We start from the raw sequence: 14820 nt of genomic DNA, 5'->3' as shown, positions 1-14820 counted from the left end.
TTGTAACGTATTCTATTCTATACTGTACGCGGCAGATCATTTGCCGGCTTTTAATCTATCTATCTAATGTATATATATATATATATATATATATATATATATATATATATATATATATATATATACTGTATATATATCTATATATGTTTTGATGAATATTTCGTTTTAAAATGGTGTGTAAATGATTTAAAGAATTTATCTATGTAAATGCTCACGTTAAAATCGCATTGCAGTCTGATAGCAATCACACTGCATTCAGATGTAAATCGGGTGCTAGGTGTGAAAATTCATATTGCACAAAAAACGCATGATATTCGCATGACAATTGGATTGCACTCGTCAGACTCTCCTACATCAAAATCTTGTACCTATATGCTTGGTGGGGCAGATTGCCTGCGAGTCTCATGAATTAGATGCATTCTACGGCTACCAGTCCGGGCTCCGGTAGTCATTCAGTGTTTACATTGCTAAATGTTGAAGGGAAGACTGTGATTTCTAGTTCTGCAATCAGAAAAAAGAACAAAGTACCTACTAAATCTAATAAAACAGTGACATGGACATTCTAGCACTGGATATGGGGCATGCTAGCACTGAATATGGGGACATTCTAGCACTGGATATGGGGCGTGCTAGCACTGAATATGGGGACATTCTAGCACTGAATATGGGGACATGCTAGCACTGAATATGGGGACATGCTAGCACTGAATATGGGGACATTCTAGCACTGAATATGGGGACATTCTAGCACTGAATATGGGGACATGCTAGCACTGAATATGGGGACATGCTAGCACTGAATATGGGGACATTGTAGCACTGAATATGGGGACATTCTAGCACTGACTATGGGGACATGCTAGCACTGACTATGCGGACATGCTAGCACTGGATATGGGGACATTCTAGCACTGACTATGGGGACATTCTAGCACTGGATATGGGGACATTCTAGCACTGAATATGGGGACATTCTAGCACTGACTATGCGGACATGCTACCACTGAATATGGGGACATGCTAGCACTGAATATGGGGACATTCTAGCACTGAATATGGGGACATTCTAGCACTGGATATGGGGACATGCTAGCACTGAATATGGGGACATTCTAGCACTGAATATGGGGACATTCTAGCACTGACTATGGGGACATGCTAGCACTGACTATGCGGACATGCTAGCACTGGATATGGGGACATGCTAGCACTGGATATGGGGCTCTGATAGATCTGATGGTGCTTCAGGCAGCCATTATGGGAGGGTCACCTGTATTTGTGAGGTGGATTCACACAGAGAAATTATACTAGCAAATAAATGTTATCTAAATAAGAGAACACGTTATCTTATTTGTAAGAGCGAGTAATAGGGGGAGAATGGCACCTGCCAGTCTCCAATATGGCGACAGAGGCTTCATTACCCGGGCACTACCACAGCTTCCTTAGCACCGGAAGTGACGTTGCTCGCGGCTGCCGGAAGTACATTTCCACGCTCAGCTTCCTGTCAGATTTTCCGGCACACAGAGGAATCATGGCAGCAGAAGGGGACGTGGAGCTGGAGCTAGAGACTGAGGAGAACTGCAGCGAGCGGCCGACGGACAAACACCGCAAGCATGACAGCGGGGCGGCCGACCTGGAGAGAGTCACCGACTATGCGGAGGAGAAGGAGATCCAGAGCTCCAACCTGGAGACGGTGAGAGCCTGATAGGGGAAGGGTCCTTGGGCTGAGCCTGGGGGAACCAGCACTCGCCGTCCTGGGCTGTGCATGTGTGATGGAACCACAGGGCGCAGCAGGCTGTGGCCTCACCGACTCCATAGTGAGCAGCGCTGCTTACAGCCCCCGGGGTCCCAGCATCACTGACATTACAAGCAGTCTGCCCACAGCAACCAATCACAGCGCAGCTTTTACTTCTCGAGAACAGAATAAGAGGTGAAAGCTTTGCTGTGATTGGCTGTTATGAGCAGCAAAAGAGCTTTTCTTTCAGGCAGTTTGTTGGAGGGGTCCTGCTGCTCCTTCTCCTTCAGAGATTATTGCTCCAATGGTCCAGACCGGCAAACAACCCCTGAGTCTCTACATACACTCTGAAGGTCCAGCGCGGCCTCTCACCTCTCTTTATCCTACAGTCAATCACTGGGGTCAGTGGCGCTGCTGGTCTAGATGGTGTGGGTCATTGATCGCAGTGATTGGCTGCAGCAGTCCTGTGTGCTATAGTCGTGACATCAGTGCTGCAGCCTTCCGTGAAGCCCGGAGTGACTCTGGAGTGGAGGAAGATGAGGTAGAAGGGCAAGGTCACACAGCTGTGGATTATGCTAATGGCACTCTGATCATGGTGTGCTCCGATCTGTTGTGTTACTGCGTGGAGACCGGACTGCTGTAGCATGTCATCTGAGTGTGGTCCCATGTTTTCCACGCATTCATTGTCTTACATGGCAGAGTATGTTCCGAATATCAGATCATACTCAGACATGGCGGCTCGGTCTGTGGAGGAAAAAGTCTGAGGAAAAAGTGTCTCCCCATAGAATAACATTGGTCTTATGAAAGGGAAGCTATGTGGGCGCCTGTCCTACATCTCATCTGCATAGAAAGGCCTCTTATAACACCTTGCCTGATCCAGCACTGATTGGCGGATCACATGAAGATTCAGGAGAAAAAATGAAAAGTGTCACTCTCTGCAATTTTAACAGTCCTTTGTTCCAGTGAATATGACTGGAGGAGCGGTAAGCAGGGGGGTGCGGGAGTAGACGATTGCCGCTTCGTGCTGGAACCAGCACTTCTACAGATCCAACTCGTGCAGTAAGGCATCACTGCACAGTTTGACCCATAGGAGCTCTGGTTGTGGATTGATCTTTTTGCATTGTGATTTTTTTTTTTACTGTGTGTGTGTGCGCCGCATAAATGGAAACGCTATGGCTGTCTCATCCACAGGATCTTTGTTCCTGATTTTCTCTGCAGCTCATGTGTGAGATGTCATTGACAACTCCTACCGTCTCTAACGTGCTATATTAGCTGTGGGATCGGCAGGTTTTATTGTGCCCCTGGATGTTGGCTCAGAGTTGGTACTTAGCTGTACGTGTGTTATAGAATCCCACCCTGCTCCAGCCGAGCACGAGCCATTCCTGTGTAACTTTGGTCTGATTGTGTTTTAGGCCATGTCAGTGATTGGAGACAGGCGGTCAAGGGAGCAGAAGGCCAAACAAGAACGGTGAGATCATCCCTTCTACTAATGTACAGTCACGACTCCCATCATTCTGATGTGTCCCCTCTACATATTACATAATGTACAAGTGTAGGGATGCTAAGATTACAATGTGCATGATGAAATGTCAAGATACTATAGAATTAAATCTTCTGAGTTTTTTTTTTTTCACAGTGTAACCGCACACAGGCACTTTAGCTGAAGAATTTCTATTTTCTTACCGTCAGTGTAGATTTTTCACCCCTAAATGCGCATGAATTGCAGACTTTTAAAGGAAACATGTCAGGAGGTTTTTAGACCCCAAAGTATTATTACACTAAAATGTATGTAATCGTGATCACTTCCATACCTTCATATTATGTCCATGTGTTTATCTCAAAATCCATTGGTGAATTCTTATTCAAATCGGCTCACAAGTGCAATGTGCTTGGCCTGTACATTCAGCCGTCAGGCCGCTCGCCCTCTTTCTCCTTCCGTGCCGGCCTCCTGGTAGTGATTGACAGGTTACCTTTCTCTGTGAACTGCTTCCCAGTGTATGTCATTTCCAGGGGCGGCACATGCACAGTAACATAGTGTTGTTTTTTAAAAAAAAAAAACACCTAGTCTTCTGCGCGCCCTGGGAATGACAGCGCCTGCACGAGATGAGTCTTTGTGACCTGCTCCCTTGCATCAGATCTGACACAGGTGCCATAGTTTCCGGGGGTGGCGCATGTGTAAGTGGATGGCCCAGCTCTCGCAATGTTATTGGGACGTTACTGTGCATTCTCCACTTAAAGGGATCTGGGGCGCCAATGGATTATGAAACAACGGAGACATGGACTTAAAATATCATGGTATGGAAGTAATCATCATTACAGGTACTTTACTGTGCAGACGTTAATTTGGAGTTGAACAACCTGCTGACAGGTTCCCTTTAAATCTGCAGTATGTCAATTCTTTCTCTGGATTTGGATTGTAAATGGCACCTAGTTCTGTGTGAGGGTGAAATGAGTTAAATGAAATGATAGTGAATTCCGACATGATTACATAATTGGAATATATGCCTATTTAGCGATTTACACACATTAGTTTTGGGCATTTCTCATGGTGACAAATTACCTTTAACTGCATTTATTCTTAGAGGGGCTTTCCTGTTCAAATATATATTTAATGTTGCAAGATAAACAACTTATATAAGTCATTTAAAAAGGAGCACTTATCTGAGGATATCCAGTCCTAGCATCTTGACTTCTGGCTTGTATGTGACACGGGGTAATCTTTTCCTGTGCCTACTAGTGATAAGCGAACATGCTCTGATAAGGTGTTATCTCAGCATGCTCGTGTGATAACCATGTGACTTCAGCGTGCTTGAAAAATATGTTTGAGTCCACGCGGCTTCATGTCTCGCGGCTGTTCGACTGCTGCAAAACATGCCGGGATTGTTTACCAAACTGGCTATCCGTGCATGCGTTATGGCTGTTGAACAGCCGCGAGACATGCAGCTGCGGGGACTCAATCATATTATTAGAGCACGGCGAAGTTGCTCAGATAGCACATAAGCATGCTCTGAAAACCTCTTATCCGATCATTCGCACATCACTAGTGTCTACACATGGTCACTGCTATGGTCAGGCTGGCTGACTCATTTCTATAGCTAAGCTAGCCTGCTTCCCACTTATACTATGAATTGACCATGACAGAAAGAGGCTGGCTTAGCTGTTGGAAGCACATGCCTGCAGTAGACTTGCTGGGACCGTCATTGATATTAATACATTGGGACACTTAAGTTGTATATCTTGATATCTTTGACACTTTTTGACGATTTTTTTTTTTTTTAGCTAGTCAAGTTCTTTTAAAAGGTTTTTGTCTATAATGGTGAATTATGGCATATCCTCAAGATGGGGACCCCCATGATCCAACGATGAAGTGGTTACAGTGCTAGCTTAGCAATTGAGTTTATTGCAATAGGGCCTCAGCAAGGTATACCATGCTTAAATAAGCCTAAAATAATAATGAAAAACCCTAAAATCTTAATATATACTTACCTTGTAATGTCTTCACATCCTGTTCCGTCCAGATCCCAGAATTCCAAGCGGTGAAAGTTCACCGACCTCCATATTGGGACACCCAAGTGATGGATGTCTCAATATGGAAACTGCTGGTGGTACCAGCCTCTTTCGTGGTACCACCAGTGGAACACTGTCGCACCACACACACTGTATACACCGTACCCACCACACACAAACACACACTGTGTATACACTGCACGCACCACACACACACAGACGGGAGCACATGGGGAGAGATTCTCAACGCTGCAAAGCCTGCCCCCATCGTGACATTACCGCCCTCCATCTAGTATATTATACCTACACTATTGATACTGTATGGTTCGTGTGTTATTGTGACATGCTTGTCCCAGACTGTAATTTATTTATTTTCATTTTTGTGCAAAAATTAGAAGTTAAAATATCATATAACAAAAGCCATTCGTCATGGCCTATTGGTATAATGTGCTTTCAGGATGAAGGCTAATCTTATGTTGGGTAAACTGCTAAAGAAATGCTTTTTTGTTTCAGAGAAAAAGAATTGGCAAAAGTTACCATCAAGAAGGAAGATGTGGAGCTTATTGTGAGTATGAATTAGTTTGTTAAGCTCCACATCTTTGGAGGTATTTTCAAAGTTTTCTTGGCCTAATGTATTGATGAAGACACCTCCTTAGGGCAGTTCATCAGTTAAGGTACCGTCATATTAAGCGACGCTGCAGCGATATCGACAACGATGCCGATCGCTGCAGCGTCGCTGTGTGGTCGCTGGAGAGCTGTCACACAGACAGCTCTCCAGCGACCAACGATGCCGAAGTCCCCGGGTAACCAGGGTAAACATCGGGTTACTAAGCGCAGGGCCGCGCTTAGTAACCCGATGTTTACCCTGGTTACCATTGTAAATGTAAAAAAAAAAAACAGTACATACTCACCTTCTGATGTCCGTCAGGTCCCTGGCCGTCTGCTTCCCGCACTGACTGTGAGTGCCGGCCGTAAAGTAAAAGCAGAGCACAGCGGTGATGTCACCACTGTGCTTTACGGCTGGCTGGCGCTCACAGTCAGTGCAGGAAGCAGACGGCGAGGGACCTGACGGACATCAGAAGGTGAGTATGTTTTTTTTTTTTTTTTTTACATTTACAATGGTAACCAGGGTAAATATCAGGTTACTAAGCGCGGCCCTGCGCTTAGTAACCCGATATTTACCCTGGTTACCATTGTAAAACATTGCTGGCATCGTTGCTTTTGCTGTCAAACACGACGATACACGCTGATCTGACGACCAAATAAAGTCCTGGACTTTCAGCAACGACCAGCGATATCACAGCAGGATCCAGATCGCTGCTGCGTGTCAAACACAACGATATCGCTATCCAGGACGCTGCAGCGTCACGGATCGCTATCGTTATCGTTGCAAAGTCGTTTAGTGTGAAGGTACCTTTAGTGTTCAGTGGAGGTCCAGCAATCCCACCGATCATCTGATAACTGCTTCTACCGAACACCACAGCTTTGCACATTTAGTGCTGAAGTTTATCTTCCATTCACTTGATTAAAATATATAAAATATATTTTTATACTTTTCTCAAGTGATAGTATTAATAATAATCTTTTATACGGCGCTAACATATTCTGCAGCGCTTTACAGTTTGCACACATTATCATTGCTGTCCCTGATGGGGCTCACGATCTAAATTCCTTATCAGTATGTCTATGGAATGTGGGAGGAAACCCACACAAACTCGGGGAGAACATAGAAACTCCTTGCAGTTGTTGTCCTTGGTGGGATTTGAACCCAGGACTCCAGCGCTGTATGTAAGGCATACCAGGCATTTTGTTGAGAAGTCAGATCTGCTCTCAGTTGCACGAGTGTGATTTTGCATTTCTAAAACTTGCATTAAGTTATTTTCACCAGTTTCTTAGCTTAACCTCTTAGGACCCAGGGGTATTTCAGTTTTTGAATTTCTGTTTTTTGCTCTCCTTCTTCCCAAAGGCATAACTTTTTTTTTTTTCGGTCAATATGGCCATGTGAGGGCTTGTTTTTTCGGGACAGGTTGTGCTTTCGAACGACATCATTGGTTTTAACATATCATGTACCAGAAAACGGGGGAAAAAATTCCCAGTGCTGTGAAATTGCAAAAAAAAAAGTGCAATCCCACAGTTGTTGTTTTGCTTTTTTTACCATGTTCACTAGATGCTAAAAGACAATGCAGATCTCTGCAATCCCCGACCAGAGAAGGCCTCCTCCCCAGCTCACCCAGCAGGGGACGCCTCAGTGATACACAGGATCCGGAAGGCATCTGTGACTCCGACTCAGACAGGGAAATAGAGGGGTCCCTGATCCCAATTCCCCCTAGCAATACAGCGCTAGTCGAGGACATAATCTCTTCCATCCATCGGGTGCTGGACATTTCTAATCTGCCAACAGAGGCCCCAGAACAAGATTTCCTTTGAAGGACCTCTGAAGCCGTCTAAGGTTTGCTCTAACCACCCAGAGTTTAAAGCGATCCTTAAAAAGCAGCTCTCATAGCCTGAGAAAAAATTCGCTAATCGCAAATATCTGGAGGCAAAGTACCTTTTCCCACAGAAGGACACCAAGGAATGGACAGATCCACCCGAAGTGGACCCCCCAGTCTCTAGACTAGCAGCACAGACCCTCTTTTCACTGCCAGATAGCTCAACCCTCAGGGACGCAACAGACCGGCAGGTAGAACGCATGGCTCGTTCAATTTTTCGAGGCGGCAGGGGCCTCCCTGGCTCCCGCGTTCCCTTCAGTTTGGGCTGCCAAGGCCATCCTGGCTTGAGCCAAAAATTTACAAGCTGGCCTCCAAGCATCTGCTCCTGAGCTGTCGGACCAAACGGTTCAAATAGCAGTTGTAGCAGATTACATGCTTTATGCAGCTCTGGATTCAGCAAGGGGCGTAGCGGGGATAGCATCAAACGCCATCACGATTCGGTGTATCCTCTGGCTGCGGAATGGAAAGCGGACGCAGCCTCAAAGAAGTCCCTCACGCACCTCCCCTACCTCAGTGGGCGACTTTTTTGGTGAAGAGTTCGACACAATGATATCCAGCGCCACCGGGGGTAAGAGTACCTCTCTCCCTCAACTGAAACCTATACGCACTTACAAGAAGTAACATAGTAACATAGTTAGTAAGGTAACAAACCCGATTCCGATCCTTTCGGAATTCCTCGGGCTGGTCCGTCTCGCGTCCAGCCCATAACCGTTCCCCACACAGGGACAACTCACGGTCGACGCAATGGTCGGACAAGACCTGGCAGTTAAAAGCAGGCCAGTCAAAGCCCAAAGGAGGAAAACCTCAGACTTTTTTCCTCCTCATGACTCACGGACCCCGGGAGACATCCCACCCGTAGGCGACTTTGCTCTTTTCAGCAAGTCTGGATGCCTACTACAGAAGACAGGTGGGTCAGGGAACTAGTGTCTTCCGGATACAAGATAGAGTTCACTTCCAACCCATCGAACCAATTTTTCCTCTCTGTTCCCCCAAAACCGCCAGCCAAGGCTCGTGCCTTCCACCAAGCGGTTTCCTCGCTTCTTCAAGCAGGAGTCATAGTACCGGTTCCCGCGGCCGGGTGCTTCCGAGGGTTCTATTCCAATTTATTCGTAGTCCCCAAGAAAGGAGGCAGAGTACGGCCCATACTGGACCTAAAACAACTCAACAAATACGTACGGGTTCGTCACTTCCGCTGGAGTCCCTTCAGTCCATCATTGCGTCCATGGAGAAGGGAGAATATCTCGCCTTCATATATATATATATATATATATATATATATATATATATATATATATATATATATATATATATATATATATATATATATATATATATATATATATATATATATATATATATATATATATATATACAAGACGCATACCTGCATATACCGATTGCACCTGCTCATCACAGTTTTTTTTCTCAGGTTCGCAATCGACCAGGAACACTACCAGTTCGTGGCTCTCCTGGTCGGACTCGCCACGGCTCCCAGAGTGTTTACCAAGGTCATGGCAGCCACCATGGACGTCCTGCACTCCAGAGGCATAGTAGTCGTTCCATACCTGGACGATCTACTCATCAAGGCTCTTATCTTCAAGGACTGCGAGCTCAGCGTCTCAATCACAACCGACACTGAGTCGCATGGGGGTTAGACAACCTACAAAGGTCATCACCAACCCCGTCAGTCTCTAACCTTCCTGGTAATGTTATACAACACCTTCAGGGGTCTAGTGCTCTTTCCCAGGGACAAGGCACTGGCTCTCCGCCTAGGAGTTCGCATCCTCCTCCGCAAACCCCCTCGATCTGTCCGGTTTGCCATGAGAGTCCTTGGCAGCAATAGAAGCGGTCCCATTTGGCCCTGTTTCACCTCAGGCCTCTCCAACTAGCCATTCTCAAGTCCTGGGACAGGAATTCTTTTTCCTCTCGACAGGGAATTGCAGCTAATGTCGTCAACCAGGAGGTCCCTGCACTGGTTGCTCAAGCCAGCTTTGCTAGCAAAGGGGAAATCCTTTCTCACAGGTCAATGGAAGGTTCTGACCACCGATGCGAGCCTGACGGGTTGGGGTGCAGTGCACCTACACCACAGGGCACAGGGCAAGTGGTCCCCAGTGGAAGCAACCATGCCCATCAACATCCTGGAAATTCGTGCCATCCTCCTGGCATTGAGGGCCTTCCATCACTTACTGGCAGCCTCTCACATCAGAATACAATCGGACAATGCCACGACTGTGGCATGTGAATCACCAAGGGGGGACCCGCAGTACCCAGGCGATGCAAGAAGTGTCACACATCCTCCACTGGGTGGAGGACACAGGCTCAGTTTTCTCGGCGGTCCACATTCCGGGTGTGGACAACTGGGAAGCAGACTTCATCAGACGACAAGGAATAGATTCGGGAGAGTGGTCTCTCCATCCCGAAATTTTTCGCCAGATCTGCCATCACTGGGGGACCCCAGATGTGGACCTAATGGCATCCCACTTCAATGCCATGGTCTCCAACGTCATGGCCAGAGCACACGATCCTCTTTTGCTCGGAGGAGACGCTCTGGTTCAGGACTGGACCCAGTTCCAGCTTCTGTACATTTTTCCACCTCTCCCCCTGTTATCCAGAGTGGTGAGGAAGATCAAGCAAGATGGGAGTTCCAACCATCTTAATCGCACCGGTCTGGCCCAGATGTACATGGTACGCCGACGTCGTACAACTTTCAGCAGACGCCCCCTGGCGCCTCCCCGACCGCCCGGATCTTCTATCACAAGGCCCGTTCTACCACCAGAACTCAATTTGACGGCGTGGCCCTTGAAACCTGGGTTCTAACCCAGGCAGGGCTCTCGACGGATGTCATTAGGACCATGATCAGGGCACGGAAGCCAGCCTCTGCCAAGATCTATGACCGTACCTGGAAAGTTCTCTTTACCTGGTGCGAATATCGCGGCCAGACCCCATTCCTTTCTTCCCTCCCCAAACTACCTGTTTTTTCTCCAATCGGGTCTGGAGGCCAGGCTGTCCCTGGGCTCGCCTAAGAGCCAGGTGTCGGCCCTCTCAGTGCTTTTTTTTTCAAAGGCGCATTGCTACCAAGCCGCGAGTAAGGACTTTTCTTCAAGGGGTTTCCCGATTGGTTCCCCCCTACAGACGACCACTAGAAACTTGGGACCTCAACCTGGTCCTGACAGCATTGCAGGAACCACCCTTCGAACCCCTTAAGGAGGTCCCGCTCCGCCTTCTCTCCCAGAAGGTGTTTTTTTCCTGGTGGCAATCACCTTGCTACGCAGGGTGTCTGAACTGACAGCACTCTCCTGCAGACGGCCCTTCCTGGTTTTTCACCAGGACAAGGTAGTTCTCCGTACGGTCCCATCCTTCCTTCGGAAGGTTGTGTCCAACTTCCACCTCAATGAGGAAATTTCTCTGCTTTCCCTTTGTCCGGTCCCGGTTCATAGAGTGGAGAAGGCTTTGCACGTGCTTGACCTTGTCAGGGCATTGCGTATATATGTGTCTAGGACTGCGTCCTTCCGGAGGTCTGATCCCTTTTACCTTCTTCTGGAAGGCGGCCGCAAGGGTCTGCCAGCTTCCAAAGCTACCCTTGCCAGGAAGATCACATCCACCATACAAGAGGCCTACCGCCTTAAGAATTCTCCTCTTCCAGCCGGTATTACGGCACACTCTACACGGGCGGTAGGGGCCTCCTGGGCCATTCGGCTCCAGGCTTCGGCACAACAAGTGTGTAAGGCGGCCACTTGGACTTGCCCACACTAGTTTACTAAACACTACAGAGTTCATACCCAGTCCTCAGCGGAAGCGAGTCTGGGTAGATGTGTTCTGCAGGCGGCGGTGCCCCAAGTATAGGGGCCTGTCTGCACAATATTCGTCCATTGCTTCCCTCCCAGCGACTGCTTTGGGACGTCCCATGGTCCTGTGTCCCCCAATGAGGCGACAGAGTAAAGGAGATTTTTGTGTACTCACTGTAAAATCTTTTTCTTGGCCTCTAATTGGGGGACACAGCTCCCACCCTGTTGCCCTTTTCGGGCTGTTACTGTTGAGTTCTCATATAGTTCTTTGAGCTCGTACATAGTGGCCTTCTTATAGGCATATCTGTTATTCATGTTACATTCCTCCTACTGCTTTTGCACAAAACTGGGGAAGGCTGACGCCGTCCAGGGGTGTATACTGCAGAGGAGGAGCCACGGTTAATCTTTTTCAGATTGTGCATAGTGTCGCCTCCTAGTGGACAGCAGCATAACACCCATGGTCCTGTGTCCCCCAATTAGAGGCTAAGAGAAAGAGATTTTACGGTGAGTACACAAAAATCTCCTTTTTGATCGGGCGATTCTGAACTCGGCGTTACAAATTTGTATATTTGATTTTTTTTTTGTTTGTTTTTTAATTGGGTGAAAGGGGGGCGATTTGAACTTCTAGATTTTTATTTTTATATTTTAATGTTGTAAATTGGGTAACCTGATGAGCAAATGCTGTAGTGAGAAAAAAAAATCAACATGACATGCCAGAATTGCTTGTTTTTTTGGGGGGGTCATAAACCATTTTTATGGTTGCTAAAAAAAAGTGATAAACAATAAAATCATTGCATCTACCCCAAAATTGTATCAATAAAAACATCAGTTCGGTGCAAATTTTGAATATCTGATTTTTTTTTTTTTGCCATATACAAATTTGGTATTGTCGTAATTATACTAACCTGAAGAACTATGTTGCCAGGTCACTTTTCTCAGTGAATACTGTAAAAATAATTTATATTTTTTTCGCAATTTCAACACACATTTTCTCCTAGTTTTCTAGTAAAAAAAAAAACAAACAAAAAACCTAGCCCTCATGTTGCTATGGGGACAGAGAATTAGTTATGGCTCCTGGGAAGAGGGGAGGAACAAAAAAAGATGTAAATGCTAAAAATGTCATAAAATTGGGTTATGAAGGAAGTTAGTGATGTTATCATTTAGATGTATCTGATGTAAACTACCATTCCAAAGACATACTGATAGGGAATTTAGATTGTGAGCCCCAATCGGGGACAGCGATGATGATGTGTGCAAACTGTAAAGCGCTGCGGAATATGTTAGCGCTATATAAAAATAAAGATTATTATAATCAATTTGGAAAAATGTTAAATACCTGTGAGCGATCACATAACAGAAGAGTTTTCTTCTGTTAAAAAAACGAAAACCGCTTTGAGTAATGATTGATCATCCTCAGGGATAAAGTGTGTTGTCAGGACGGGGAGTTCTTGTATTAATACTTTCTCTTATTTCAGATGCATGAAATGGAGATTCCTCGGTCGGTAGCAGAACGAAGTTTGCGAGAACACATGGGAAATGTGGTAGAAGCGCTCATTGCTCTCACCAACTGAACCTCTAGTGCCAAGAAACTTCTACTGATAGTTTCCATATCTTGCAGGAAAATCTTTGACTAGAGGAACAGGAAACCACAAAATACGGACTGTTCATTAGGACAACAGTATTTGTGGAATAAAAATCTCCTTGTAGTTTTAAGCCAGCTACTCAGTAGTTGGTGTCCTTGGAAAGTTTTGGTTCAGTGGATCTAAATATTTCCCGGTACCATGTTCTGTCATTTGCCTCCACCAGTAGATTTGACCGTGGGTTATTGTACATGATCACTATGAATGAACAATCATGTTATATAACAAAAATAAACTTAATTGGTAGTGTTTAATCCTTTCCCTATTTTTCATAATATTTTATTATGCAGAAAATTAGCTCAGTTTAGATTGAGGTATGTGAAATAAAGTTGTTTTAATACCGATCACATTGTGGGTGTATTGTTACTACTGTGCCAAACCTCTGACTCAACTCCTCAATTTCATTGACTTCCAACTCCACAGCATTGGTCACTACTGAGCATGTGCATAAAGTGCAGCACAGATTCATCTCAACTAGAAGCCGAGATCATAAAAAACAGGAACAGACCAGACATTTATAGGACACTTTATAACTTTCCCAAATATATATGCAAACATTTACAGCACATCCTGCACTGAACTACTGAAACCAATGTATTATATATTTTAGGAGTCTGTCGATTTTATACCGACTCCAACTCCACCAAAATGGACACTGACTCCACAGCCCTGCATATTACAGTCTGTTGACGTTCCCCTACGATGATGTCTTGGAAGGCTTGTCACTACAGCTAGGGGTCTGCTGACAGTCCTCCTTTGAAAGATAGGAGCTGTGGTTCATTGGACACCATGTTTTTTTGCTGTATGAAAAAATATAAAAGTTCAAATTGCGCCCCCCCTTTTTCAATGATTAAAAGTTAAGGAATTTTAAAAAAAAAAATACACATCTGGTAACGCTACACTCATAAAATTCTGATATATAAAATAAATTAACCTGATTGGGATAAAAAATATCAAAACACCAGAATTGCAGTTTGTTTGTTTTTTTTCGCCACTTCAACACAATGTAAAGAGATGCAATAGGATATAATCAAAACCTATCTACCCCAGTGATGTCAATTGGGCAGCATGTATCAGACACTGGCTGCATGCTTTCATCCATTTATGTCTAACTCTGAAGTGCTGCAGCATTTGAGAAAACATACTTTTAAAGCTGCCAGAGACTAATCAGACAGGTGAGTCCTCAGCGGCTTCTCCCAGCCCGCTGCCCTTGAGTGACAAGGTTATACACAAACCTGGATAGAAAGCAGTCACTCCAGGGGAGGACGCATTGGGGACCCACCTGTCTGAATAGTCTCCGGCAGCTTTAAAAGTGTTTTTTTTTCCTCTAAAGTCCTGCAGCGTTTTCTGAGTGAAGCATACGTTAGTGTTGAATCAAAATAATAGCAGTGCAATATGACTAACCAGATTGATCACTGTTTTTGGAATAAATTATATTACCACATGTAAAACAGTTTACCGGTTGGTGCAGAAAAGTCTAAGAAAACCAACAAACTCAGCATTCATGATCTGCATGTTTCTGAGTCTGTGTATTACAATAATTAATTGATGGGGGGGGGTTCAAAATAATAGCAGTGTGGAGTTCAATTAGTGAGGTCAATCATTCTGTAAAGAAACAGATGTGAATCAGGTGGCCATTGTTCAACCCGTTTCCGACATCGGGC

At 45.4% G+C, this 14820-nt stretch overlaps 1 protein-coding gene across 1 annotated transcript; it reads left to right on the top strand.

Moving 5' to 3' along the window:
• The first annotated feature begins 1483 nt into the window (after nucleotides 1–1483).
• Nucleotides 1484–13500, top strand: HYPK (huntingtin interacting protein K). The gene is made up of 4 exons (XM_077263568.1): nucleotides 1484–1693; nucleotides 3148–3203; nucleotides 5756–5807; nucleotides 12992–13500. The coding sequence occupies exons 1-4, from the start codon at nucleotides 1532–1534 to the stop codon at nucleotides 13085–13087; spliced, it is 366 nt and encodes a 121-aa protein (XP_077119683.1). The 5' UTR covers nucleotides 1484–1531; the 3' UTR covers nucleotides 13088–13500.
• The last annotated feature ends 1320 nt before the right edge of the window (nucleotides 13501–14820 follow it).

This window comes from Ranitomeya variabilis, chromosome 5 (assembly GCF_051348905.1).
Source record: "Ranitomeya variabilis isolate aRanVar5 chromosome 5, aRanVar5.hap1, whole genome shotgun sequence".
Taxonomy (NCBI): Eukaryota; Metazoa; Chordata; class Amphibia; order Anura; family Dendrobatidae; genus Ranitomeya; species Ranitomeya variabilis.
Note: the sequence above shows the minus strand (reverse complement) of the source record. Positions and strands in the feature narration are given on the sequence as shown.